The 13,039-nt window shown below is 46.0% G+C and overlaps 1 protein-coding gene across 1 annotated transcript; it reads right to left on the reverse strand.

Moving 5' to 3' along the window:
* Positions 1-314: 314 nt before the first annotated feature.
* On the reverse strand, positions 315-8,592 carry LOC119811485 (ly6/PLAUR domain-containing protein 8-like). Its single transcript, XM_038325415.1, has 5 exons — positions 8,538-8,592; positions 8,113-8,229; positions 6,221-6,382; positions 3,663-3,821; positions 315-559 (listed from the first exon to the last, which is right to left on the reverse strand). The coding sequence occupies exons 1-5, from the start codon at positions 8,590-8,592 to the stop codon at positions 315-317; spliced, it is 738 nt and encodes a 245-aa protein (XP_038181343.1).
* Positions 8,593-13,039: the final 4,447 nt, after the last annotated feature.

Below are 13,039 nucleotides of genomic sequence, written 5' to 3' on the forward strand. Positions count from 1 at the left end.
CAGAAACAATATGGACCAGGAGCAGGGATATCATTGAGTCCTGAGGCAAAGAAGTTTCTATCTCCAGAGCAAAGACCCTACCTCCACCCGAGATGAGAATGGGTCAGCAGGAACTTGAACCACACCCAGACCCGAACGTATCAGGAAAGACTGTCTAGAAGTGAAACAACACTTTAATAAAGGACATAATGTGGCTGCTACCATTGCCTGGAGTCCTGTGACTTCCAACCCACTGAACAATTAAACTGGAAGGTATGTGAACAGAAAGGGCATTGACGCCCATGGGACACTGGGTGGGGCAGAGCCCAGGGACCTCAGAATAGCAGCTTCAGAAGAAGGAGGCTGCCGAAGACAGAGGAGATGAAGGAAGCTTTGATGCTTGTGCTGGTACTAGGGGTCGTGGTGACTGTGGCTGGGGTTGTGGTTGTAATTTCATTTGTGCAGCTAACCGTCTGGAAAGTGAATTCTCCAACTGTTACGTTCCCAGGATTCAGGATGTCACAAGTAGCTTCATCGATATTAGAACACCCTTTTAGCTCCACTTTGTTATGTACAGTGCCTGAAGATGCAAATGAGACAGTCAGAACTCTATAACTCTATACAACCCTACCACCAAAGCCCCAGCCCATGCAAAGTTATTTATCTGCAAGCCATTGAGCCCCTCTTCTGACAGCCAACTTCAAGGAGGAAGTCCGGAGTTAACACCAAATAGTAGCAGTACAAGAACTATGAAGGTCAGAAGTTAGATCCCTCCCCACCCAACCCCAAAAGCAACTGAGACTGTGAGATGTGGGTTGCTGATCCAGGCTTAAAGAAAGGATGGGAGCTAGATCTTGGATGCTGCTTGTCTTGTGTTCCTGTGGAGCTGTCAGATGAAAAGGCCAAGAACAAATAGGGCATGGTGGTGCACACCTGCAAGCCCAGTGCTTGGGAGACTGTAGCAGGAAGATCATGAATTCAAGGCTAGCCTCAGCTACATGGCAAGACTCAATCAAGAAAAACACAGAGGGGAGGGAATGAAAGAAGAAGGAAGAAGGAGAGGAAGATGAGGGGGAGAAAAAGAAAAAAAGGGCAAGCCTGGGTAACAGGCTCAGGGGCAGTTCTTTCAACTCTCCATTCAGAAGGGAATGAATCAATGGGTACCCTGGGCTCCAGCCCAAATTCCAATATTTCCCTCAGTTCTCATTCCGCTGGGTCTGATTTTTTTCCTGCTTGAGTTTTCCTTCAGAAAAAGGAAAGTCTACAGAAAGTGTACAGGAAATGCTCAGCGTCTCTATCTTACCTCAAAGTTCCGCCTGCTTACACAGTTTCTTATTGTAGAAAAAGGTCTCCAGCCAGCTGACCTGAGCTTGTGGGAGCTCATGAACTCTGAACAGACAGCTCAGATGCCTAGGCCTTCTGTATCTGGGTGACAGTTGTGTCTTTTATGAGGCCCTAGCAGTGGAACCAGGACCTGTCCCTGATACATGAGCAGGCACTTTGGAACCTATTCCTTATGGTGGGAAGCCTTGTTCAGCCTTGATGCAGTGGGGGAGGAGCTTGATTCTACCTCAACTTGATATGCCATGCTCTGTTGATTCCCGTGGGAGGCCTTACCCCTTCTGAATGGAGACAGAAGAAGAGTGGATGGGGGATGGGTAGAAGGGAGGTGGGATGAGAGAACTGGAGGAGTGAAGGGAGGGGAAACTGTGGTTGGTTTGCAAAATAAAAAAAAAAATGATTAAAAAAAGTAAAAGGTCTTTAGCACTTTTAATGATATAGTCACAACGGCAGCTACTTCTGAGTGGTTGTGCCCCTATGGGTCTGTCAGCAGCAACTCAAGCATTCCCTGGGAAACAGGGATCTCCCAGAGGCATGAAGTAACTTGGTTCTGTCAGAGCATAATGTGTGAAAGAGACCTCCAAACCCCAGAAAGAAAAGTTTGCTGTTGTTTCGTCCCAGGTATCAGTGCTGAGAGTCGAGCTAACATGAGTCAGGAAGTGCCGTGCTACGCACATCTTGATAGAAATTTGAAAGTGACGTTGAACAAAACAATAAAGAAAATTTGTGACCTGCTGACTTTTAGTGTCAATGAGATGACACCACCAGGAGACACGGGCATGAGATGAACAGAGATCTTTTGCTGCCTTTAGGCACAACTTTAGAATTAAAGACCAGGGCAGTGTGGGTACCTCAACCATTTCAAGGAAAGTGACTTTTTGCTGTGGTTTAACTCAGAGGTACAATGTATATTTTGTATGTTTGAGGGCCCAGGGGATGGAGAAGAAAGAGAGATAGAGAAACAGAGATACCGAGAAAGCGAGGGAGAGAACAGACATTCCAGAATAAGAAAATCTATAGAGGCTTGGATCCACTGGAAACTCCATGGTTATAGGTAGGCTTTGAAGTTGACAAGCAAAAATTGAAATGAAATTTGTGTTTGGGTGCAAGCCTTAAACCCTTTTAGTCTGAGCTATGTTTTAGGTGAGACAGGCTAGTTATTTATTTTTGGTTTGTACCACTTTTTTTCCTTCTTGGAAGTCACTAAATCACATTCCCAAGAGTTCCACTAGCCAGGATGGACACATTGGTTCCACCCAATGTACTATAGAAGGACACTACACATTCACTTCCAGACCTAACTGCTGAGTAGCCTTGCGCCCCTGCCTTCTTCCCCCTCCCCCACCTTCTGCTCCACCCCCCTACATTCATCACAAACAACCAGTAGCAAAGTAGAGATCTACTCTGTCCTCAGAAAATAAGGACAGAGCTACAGGGTAGTAGTGGCCCCAGGGCTAGCAAAAAGCAAATGTTCATCGCATGCTGCCATCAGGTAGGTGGATACTCTGACAAAATGGTAGCACTGTCAGATTACTTTTATAGAAAAATAAAGAAATAACCAGATGACCCTAGCTGCCCCAATCTAAGATATAGAAAAAACATATATATATATATATATATATATATATATATATATATATATATATATTAAAATCACACCTATTCACTCTTACTGAGCAATGGCATCCTAGTACCAAAGCAAGTGCCAGAGGGTCATGAAGTCAGATAAGTGAGCCTGGGGTTTAACCACAGGAGAGCAGGAGAAAGGCAACCAGAAATAGTACTGGACTAAGAGCAGAAGTGGCGACCAGCAGAAGGCTTTGTGGCTGATGTGGGATTCCCCTCTGTATGCTGTGTATGTTTTATTAGCACTGGTTAATAAAGAAGACGCTTTGGCCTATGGCAGGGCAGAATATATAGCAAGGTGGAAAATCGAAGCAGAGACAGAGGAGGAAAGAAGATGAAATCAGGGAGAGACCATGTAGCTGCAGAAGGAGAAAGACACCAGATCCTTACCAGTAAGCCACAGCCTCATGACAATAAACAGATTAATAGACAGGGGTTACTTTAAGATGTAAAAGTTAGCTAGAAATATGCCTGAGCCACTGGCCAAACAGTGTTGTAACTAATATAGTTTCTGTGTGATTATTCAGATCTGGGAGAGCAGGAAATAGAGCAGTCTCAATTTACACCTGGCAGTCTCTAGCTGAAAGGCATCCTGAGATAATCCCTGCTCTGCTTCTAACCTTCCCAGTCCTTTTGCTTTTTTATCTCAGCACCTGAATCAAGGCCTGATGTGTTTCAGCTCCAGCCATGTTAAGGAATTGAAGCCCCAGACTTACCATTTACATGGTCAGCAATGATGTGGACACATCGCTCTCCTTGGGAACACTGCCGGATTTCCTCCTTGCAAGCTGTTGTTGTGTTGGAGCTATAGCAAGAAGGACACTGGATTTGGGTGTCGGCGCGAGAAGTACCACCATCACCCTCTTCTCCACTACCTGGATAAAGGAAAGCCATTACTTAGAATCATGCCATCACACTGCCCTGGGGAGAAGGGGACAGGCAGGCAGAGAAGCTGCTGGAGGGTCTGCCACTGGGAAGCTCAGATCTATCCCTAAAGATACATGCTTTGTCCAAACATTTCCTATGCATAACCCCTGAGGCACACCCTTATGGGGCACCCAGTCTGCAAGAACAGTGCTCTGGGGTTGACATGAGCAAGAAAGGAAAAAATCCAAACTGTAGCCAATGTCAATGCCAGCCAGCTGTTTGAAGCATTAGCCAATAGGTATCTGATTGGCATTAAGACTTGTCCTGAGCAGATGAACAAGGTCCATTTTCATATTGTGATGAAGCGAAAAACAAAAAATAAAAATAAAAAAAATCACATTGAGAACCAGCCTTGCACCTGTCTGTGCTTCTGATAATGAACTTCACCATCTCTGCCCTCAAATTTTTCTTCTTCTAAATCAGCAGTTTTCAACATATTTCCGATGGTCTTAGGAACTGGGACACCACTCAGTAGCAAAAGTACAGTTATCAAGTAGCAACAAAAATTAATTTATAGCTGGGGGTTCGTTCCTAAGACCATCAGAAATATGTTTTTTTTTTCTGGTGGTCATGTCCCACAGGTTAAGAACAATGGTTCTAAATGAAGACTTTGACATAGATGACCACTTCTCAAATTGTAGTCCGGGAACCCCTGGATCCCTGTGGCGCTGCAAGGATCCCAAAAAGTTAAAACCAATTTTATAACAAGGTATTATCTGTTTCTTTTACTCCTTTTGCCTTCTGTGCATGCAGCAGAATTTTCCAGAAGCCCCACATTATTCGTGAGACTAAATCAGACTAAATGCACAAGCAAACATGAGATCCCAGCTTCCTTCTAAGTTATAAGTTAAAACATTCTTTCAAAATATATATTTGAGGGTGAGGTGATAGAGAGATGTCTCAGCAATTAGAAGCACAGGCTCAATTCCAGGTTCAGTTCCCAGTCACCACATGGCAGCTCCAGCGGATCTGATACCCTCTTCTGGCTTCTGTGGGCATTTCACATGCATGGTACACATACGTACAATCTCATACATGTAAAATTAAAATAAATAAATATTTAATTTATATACATATATGTACATATATGCATATATATGGAACAATGCCATTCATCTTACTAAATGCTTTTTGGAAGCTATTTCTTTGTAAAACTCTATTAGTATTAGTAAACTTTTTATTTGTTTTTGTCTTTTGAGACAGGGTCTCACTATGTAACTCAGGCTGGTGTTGAACTAATAGAGATCCACCTGTCTCTCCCTCTATTACAGAGTGCTAGGATTAAAAGCATGTGCCACCTTGTCTGGCTAAATATTTTTACTTTTGAGTAAATGAATTAAGATTCATGAATTTGTTTCACTTTAATGTTGGGGCAGCTGGCCCAATCCCTGCGTTCAGGGGCGTGGCTGCTCCAGCGGGGTAGCCATGCCCCTTAAATAGGATTGGGGAGCCGGAAGGTGGGCCGTTCGTTTGCCCCGCGCTCACCTTCGGCTCCGCTGGACCCTTGGTTCTGTAAGTTCCCTTATCTCCCTTTGTATTAAAATTGAATAATTATAAAAGGACTATTTTTGGTTATTTCCAATCTTCGCCGCATCACTTTAATTTTTTTTTTTTTTTTTTGGTTTTTCGAGACAGGGTTTCCCTGTAGTTTCTAGAGCCTGTCCTGGAGCTAGCTCTTGTAGACCTGGCTGGCCTCGAACTCAGAGATCCGCCTGCCTCTGCCTCCCGAGTGCTGGGATTAAAGGCGTGTACCACCACCGCCCAGCCTTCACTTTAATTTTTAACCTAGTAAATGTCAGCAGGTAGAGACCATATAAGCAAAAGACTTGGGGAGTTACTCTTGTTACTGAGACACATACCTTTATATATATATATATATATATATATATATATATATATATATATATATATATATATATATACTACAGGCACACACCTACAATCACAACACTCAGGAGGCAGAGGCAGGAGGACTGGGTGAAGATCATCCTTGACTCCATAGCAAGTTTGATGTGAGCCTAGACTGCAGGAGATATTGTCTAAAGAAACTGGTGGTTGAGGCCCTGAGATCACAAAGTTTAAGAATGACTAATGAGCACTTGCTTCACTTGGCACACAAATGAGATCCGCATCTTCACTGAAAAGGGGGAAAGCATGGTATTTGGGCTGGCTGGGTACCTTTCATGTTTCTCTTGTGGTTGCAATAAGTCAGATGTCGATGTCATCCACCTGTGTGCTAAAGTGCCCGGTCTTGAAACATCCATCACCAGCCAAACAAAGCCGGCAGAAAATCAAGGGTGGAGCATGGAGGTGTGACACAGGACAGACTGCTGGGCCCAGTACAAACCTTCATTGTTGCCAGGGCATGCCTCTCCTTCACAACACTGGCTTGAAAAATTGAATTCTTGATCATCAGACACACGCACCGTGAAGGACACTACAGCACTAGTGCTGCTGATGCACTTATCTTCTGAGCAGAACTTGTTCTCGTACGAATACGGGGACTTTCCTACATCAAGACAAACACTGACTGTTAGCATCTGGAGAGACTCCAGGAGGAGCAGCATCTGGAGGAGACAGTGCTTCATACAGGAGCAGTTGACTTGAACCTCTGCTCAGCACATCTTGGGAGAAACTGCAGAAGGTTTCTTAAAATGTGAAGAATCCAGTGGGGCATAGTGGCTCACACTTTAACCCCAGCACTTGGGACAGAGGCAGGTGGATCTCTGTGAGTTTGAAGTCAGCCTGATCTACATCATGAGTTCCAGTATAGTCAGGGCTACGTAGTGATATCTTATCTTGGGCAGGGAGTGAGGGGGAAGAGCAAAAAGAAAGCTCTTTCCCATCAGAGAGAACTCCTTCCTTTAACATATTAGCAGATGAATGGGTTAAACTCTGCCCTTAGCTAACCTACACCTTGTGAGCCTCATGTGGGCGTGCAGCCAGGAGAGATGTAAATGAGACCCAGCACAAAGTTGTAAACTTACTCAACACATGATTGAAAGTTTTCACAATTTTTTTTCTGTTAACCACCTCTCTCAGTTCTTGAACATGAACTTTGTGGGTGACAATGTATTATCATGTCAAAAGTTTGGGTACAAATGCTACTCAGGAGTGACACCAGAAGATGGTGGTTTAGTCTAACACATATACAGCCCTCCCAGGCCACTAATTTGTCTTAACAGCTGAAAAAATAATAAAGTAGGCATAGTGGGATTTGGTATATGATACATCACCACAGTACCATCTATGGCTCCTTCCTAGAAACTGCATGAGAGCCCAGTCAGAGCTACCCAGTATGGAGACATCAGCTATATGTGGCTGTTACATCAAATTGGTCAAAATAAATTGAGGAACTGTGGTAGAGTGTTTGTCTGGCATATGCAAAGCCCTGAGTCTAATGTCCAGCACCACAAAAAAAAATTAAGTAAAGTTAGTTGGCCATGTTGGCATATAATTGCAATTCTAACATTCAAGAGGCAGAGATCAACACTGATTTTCTCAATGACTCTTTGACTTATTTTTTGGTAAAGGCTCATGAGCCAGTCTGGACCTCACCAGTTTTAGACTGGCAAGCTCCAGGAATCATCTTGTCTTGCTGCCCCACTGCTGAGATTACAGGCATGCACTGCCATGCCTGGCCTTTCTAAATAGATGCTGAGGGACAAGTTCAGGTCCTCATGTTTGTGTGGCAAGCACCTTATTGATTGACCTATCTCCTGAGCCCCATTGTTGACTAAGGCCTTGCAAGGTTTAGATGTCAATTTGTTGCCTGTCCAGCTTTTGTGCATGGAAGAACTCTAAGAGCCTCAAGAGGTTCCCATCAGTCAGAATGCCTGGGGAGGAGTTCACCAAGGAAAATATATTTGATCTAGAAAAGAAAGGAGTCAGGAAGCTGAGAGAAGAGATGGCTGAAAAACATACATGTTCCAGGCAAGATACCTGCATCTTATTTAGTTCTGAGTTGCTCTGTTTACATCTACCAAAAAAAGTACCTAGAGCAAGGTTGCAAGGTTTTGATCAGTGGTATTGATTTCCAAGATAGCACAGGATTTATCTGCTTGTTTGATTCTGTGCCTATATTGCCATGCAGCTTCTGCTCACCTCAACCACTGGGGAGTCATCATTACGGCACGCTAGCCTCACAGCACAACCCAAAATTCAAGTGTCCTTCCTTGTACATGCTCTCTTTAGTTCCCACATCCCACAAGTTCCAGAGATAGAGGCAACCCCACTCACCTAGAGTGGAGCTGACCGAGGACTCCACACAACTTTTGAACTTCTCGTTGCCACAGTCAGTTTTATTAGTGGAACAGTTCTCAGTGGATGGGGAGCACTGTAAGCAACTCAAGGAGTCTGAGGGGAGAAAGTATTCATAGAAGTTAACAACCAGTAGACATTCCCAGAGCACCACACCCACCACAGGAAGAAAGATCCAGATGGGATGCCTGACTGTTCTCTAAAGATCCCCAAACTGATCCCATGAGATAGAACAATGCCCACTAGTTTCTCCCCATTATTCATCAACCCTCAACAGGAAGATCCAACCATGACCACTACCAGAGTGGTCTCTCTGAGGGCCAGGTGGTGGGTACCAGGATGCCAAGAACAAGAATACTCTGATGTGGTGAAAAAGACTTTATCCAGAAGGGGGCTTCTCTCACCTATAACTGTGATGGCAAACGCTGCAAAGACACCAGCAATGAGGATGCCTTTCATGATGGCGGGGCTGGCTTCTCCCAAGGATAGGGCCACGGAGCCTCAAACCTGGAAAGACAAAAGAAAGCAGTCCATGATCTTGGAATGCCTACCATCAAAAGTGTTTGAAAGACACTGAAACAAGCTTAGTACGTGGTCTGTCCTTGTTTCTAGGGTAGAAAACTCAGTCCTGCACAGGTACACAGAACTGTGACTCTCATCCATCCTGCCTGACACAAGATTGAGTTTCAGCTGCAAATGGGCAGACAGAACAATTTCCAGGTCTGCTGCAGCCGAGTTACATGTCTGTCAGATTCCTGTCACTATGACAAAATCCCTGAGATGATCGATTTATAAGGCTCATGGCTTCAGAGGTGTCAGTTATTTTGCCCCATCACGCGGGCCTTTGTAGAAGTTCATGATGAAGAAGGTCTGTTCACCTAATGCAGCCATGGAGTGACCATGAAAGAGGAGTGTGTCCCAGGGTCTCACTCAATGAGCTAACTTCCTCCTCCCAGGCCACCCTCCTAAAGGTTCCAGCATCTCACTATAGAACCACTGCTAATGACCAGGCGTTTGTGGTATATTTGAGATCCAAATCCTAATTGGGTCCCAGATAAAAAGAGTGGCCCTGGGTTTTGTGTCCTCCTCACCTCCCTTGGGTTCTGTAGTTCCCTTATCTCCCCTGCCACAGGATCTGTGTCCTCCCAGAAATAATTCCCTTCAGAGTACACTGTCTCTTCTCCATGCAGGGATCTCCTGCGTTCACTTTGATGCTCAGGGGGCTTTGCTGCCACCACCTATTCAGATACCTGTGGACCCTTGCTCTGCTCCAAGCCCTGTACATGCATTAATCTGAGTAATTTCTTAGCACCTGGACAAGACTGAGCCCTAGAAGAGAGAAATGATGCTCTCAGAACCAAGCTCTTACTCCTGGGGATTTCAGAGCTGAGACACAATACATACCCTTCACTCCCACTCCATTCTGCATCCAACTCATGTGGCACACCTCAGAAGCCAGGGCCTGAACGCATCTAAGCTCCTGAGTTAGATTAATGTGGCACCAATTTCTCAGTACCTGGCCTTCCTTACCTGCCAGTCATCTGAATTAGATCTTTGGGGTTTGCTAGGTTTTGGCCACATTTGTTAGGATCCTAAGTCTTAGCTCAAGGAATTTCTCTTTGTCTGAGTAGCAATGCAGCATGGGAAGCAAATATTTGCACGGAACTCTCGTTGATCATAATCTTATTACCCTATAAATGGCAGCCTTAACCAATGTGGGTCCTTAGATTAACTCACTCATGGTAGGTAACGACGCACCTGTCCCTCGGCTCAGGAACCGCTCACTGTTCAGATAGTCAACGGTCACTTGTGCCGAGCAGCTGCCACTAACCATGGCAGACAGAACATTTGTCTCCTGTGGAGCCCTAGTGAATAGTTCTACCTGAAGACAGGCTGGTGTCTCCACCCCACAGACATGCAACCTCTGGCAGAAGCGGAAGCAGCCAGGCTCACCGGTGGGCTTGCTCTGAAGCTTGACTGTCCCATGACAGCTGCCACAGACTGAAGCTAAGCTGACCTTGTCTCAGGATACCCCTCTTCCTGCTCCGTCCCGTACCACAGATCAAACACACATCCCACCACACAGCACACACAGCAGCATGGCCTTCTGGTTGACTGACTAGGGACTAGTAAAAAAATAAGGGAAGCTAGTCCAGCCAAGGGACAAAAACCCATATGCATTCCCAGTGACCACACGGTTTAGAAACCCAGAGGGCAAATCGAACATGTCTTATGTAGAGTATGTGACACACAGCTCTGCACTCAGCTACATATTCCTCCATATACCAAGACAGTCCTCCAGGCCTGAAACCCCCAGATGCTGGGGAAAGACCTCTAGAGCACTGTTACCATGCAAGAGGAGGGGAAGGGAGACAAAAGTTGGGGGAGAAGCAGTCACAGAAGGACATTCACTGCACAGATCACCTCAGCTCCCGCCAGCCTGATGGCGAGTCTTATTTCAAACCCAGAGAAGTCACGACCTGGCTAGCAGACAGCAGAAAGGCAGAGACAATCCTGTGGTGGAGCATAAGGCCTGTAAATCACTTCTTTTTGCCAGAAGAACAAGGTCTCATGTGGCCCAGGCTAGCCTCAAACTGGTTACATAATTAAGGATGATCTTTATCTTCTAATCCTCCTGCCTCTGTCTCCTGAGTGCTGGGTTGATAGACATGTGCCACCATACCCAGGTAATGAGGCGCTAGGGATCAAACCCAGAACTTCCTGCTTCTTAGACAAGCACTCTACCAACTGTGCTGCATCTCCAGTCCCTTCCATGCCTTCCAACAATCTATTAGTAAATCTTCCAGTGCACTGAGAGCATGCTGCCATATTGCTCACGTCTGCCAGGGAAGCCGGAGCTCAGAGACACCATGCCCCACAGACAACACAATGCCAAGCAAACACACCCGCAGCCCCAACCTCTGCTCCAGCCTGCCCACCCTGAGAACAAGACAGCAGTGGGCAGCACTGGCAGTAAAGAACCTCGAGAACACCCTGAACACTAGCCAGAGCAAGCCTGAGTTCCCTCAAAGCCATGCCCACCCCAGGATTCAGCTTCTCCCAGCATCAGGCTCCAGCCTCAGAGTCCCCTCACCTTCTGGGTCCAGTTAGGGACACTGTCCCGAGAAAGGTGGATCCTGGCAGTGTGTTGGAGCAGGTGTGGGGAGAGCCCTTATATATCAGGTGGCTGTATGCCCTACAAGCCCAGCTGCCTTCTAGGGAGGGGCCTCTTTGTTACCCAGGGCCCAGCGTAGGGTTGTTAGATGGTGCCCTGCCCAACCATAGCGATCAGGATACTTAACCCTTGGCCCCTGTGTAGGTGGTGTTCCCTCTGAGACCTGCAGGAATTGGAAGCACCTGCCTTTCCCACAGTGTATGAGGGGACAAAGTGTGTTCCTGGCACCTTCCAGTGTCCCCCATAGTGCACTCACTTCCATGGCCTGGGAATAGCATTCCAGAATAGCAGCTTGGTAAAACAGTCCACTCCCGGTTCTGGCAAAATCCCCATTTGTAGATGAGGACCCCAACTACAGAAGAAAAATATAAGAGGCTTGCCCATGGCAGGTCACTGGGCAGGGCCAGACAGATCACAGGAGGGCCACACCACTCAGAAAAGAGGTTCAAGTCTCTCTGGCAAATGACTTCACCTGGTTAAGTTTTGGAGTCTTCCAGCCAAGATAAAGCTAAATCCACTGTGCAGCTGCATGGGATGATGGGTGGGCCATGAAGGGAAATCTGCCCACAGTAGGCTATACACAGGTCAAAACCCACAACAGGGATTACTGCCTTCTCTGACAGCCAGGGCAGGTTCCTGTGATTGATCTGGGCAGCCAGCATTGATTAGAGCTCAGGTCAGGTACACTGAGACATCCTCCCACCCCCTCATGTGATACTGTGGTTCTCCTCATCTTTCTGTTGTCCTACCAACACAATGTTCTCTCTCTCTCTCTCTCTCTCTCTCTCTCTCTCTCTCTCTCTCTCTCTCTCTTTTCCCTAGACACTCCTGAAACACCCTCCATATGTCAAGTTGGCCCTATGCATTTGGGAGTGCCTGTGGCCTTTACTCTCCTGAAGGGTTCTCTAGAAAGGAAAACAGAACAAATAAATATACATATATATAAATAAATATGATAAACATGCAAAATAGGCAAAAAATCAGGGTCGATTCATCAACCAAATGGGGGTACAAAAGTGAATTTTAAGTAGAAACATCAGAATCATCTAGTAGAGATAGTAGAGACTGCACAACCTGAGTCAGGTTTCTAAGCAGAGACTGTGGCCAGTTCTTATTCTCTCTGGCCCATCCTCCCTCAGGCTATTTGATGAGGGGGGTTTCCCTGAAGGAGAGCAGTCCCCTGTCTCACAGAATACTGTTGTTTCCATCTACACACCCATTGGTGCAACAAAATCAACTAGCATGGGGCAAGATGGGGTGGTGGATACAGGAGAATGAACAGGGATGAGGAGTCCCAAGCGTTAGCTGCCCCAGCTGCACACGGAGGACTTGAAGGGCCCATGAATTTGTTTGACAGCCCTGGGAAGCCCCATCCAGTGTTAGAATGAAGACGGGCACGGGAAAACTGCACTAACCAAAGAGAAGTCTCCTCAAGAGGCTCAGATACCCAGGCTAGAGAGACAAAAGCAACCAAAAAGATGTGAGCTGAATCCAGACTTTGCCCCTTATGTCACATAAGTTACTTATTAACCTTCTTCCCCATCCAAGCTCCCTGTGTGAAATCCCAAGAATTGCCCTAATAAAACCGCTGCTGGTCATTTGCTCCTGAAAGCTTCTTGTCACTCCGCCATGTTTTCCAAGACACTATGTCAGGAATGTGGGAGGGGTGTTGAGCCTTTGGGGTTACACAGATTATCTCATTCAAGCTCCTTCATCGGGGCCAACACTGAT

The sequence above is a fragment of the Arvicola amphibius genome, chromosome 4 (assembly GCF_903992535.2).
Source record: "Arvicola amphibius chromosome 4, mArvAmp1.2, whole genome shotgun sequence".
NCBI lineage: Eukaryota > Metazoa > Chordata > Mammalia > Rodentia > Cricetidae > Arvicola > Arvicola amphibius.

Coding starts and splice junctions, on each gene's coding strand:
- LOC119811485 (XM_038325415.1), bottom strand. CDS start 8,592: ATGAAAGGCATCCTCATTGCTGGTGTCTTTGCAGCGTTTGCCATCACA. Junction 6,383..8,112: donor CTCGGTCAGCTCCACTCTAG/GTGAGTGGGGTT, acceptor GTCTTGATGTAG/GAAAGTCCCCGTATTCGTAC. Junction 3,822..6,220: donor ATGCCCTGGCAACAATGAAG/GTTTGTACTGGG, acceptor TCCTTTATCCAG/GTAGTGGAGAAGAGGGTGAT.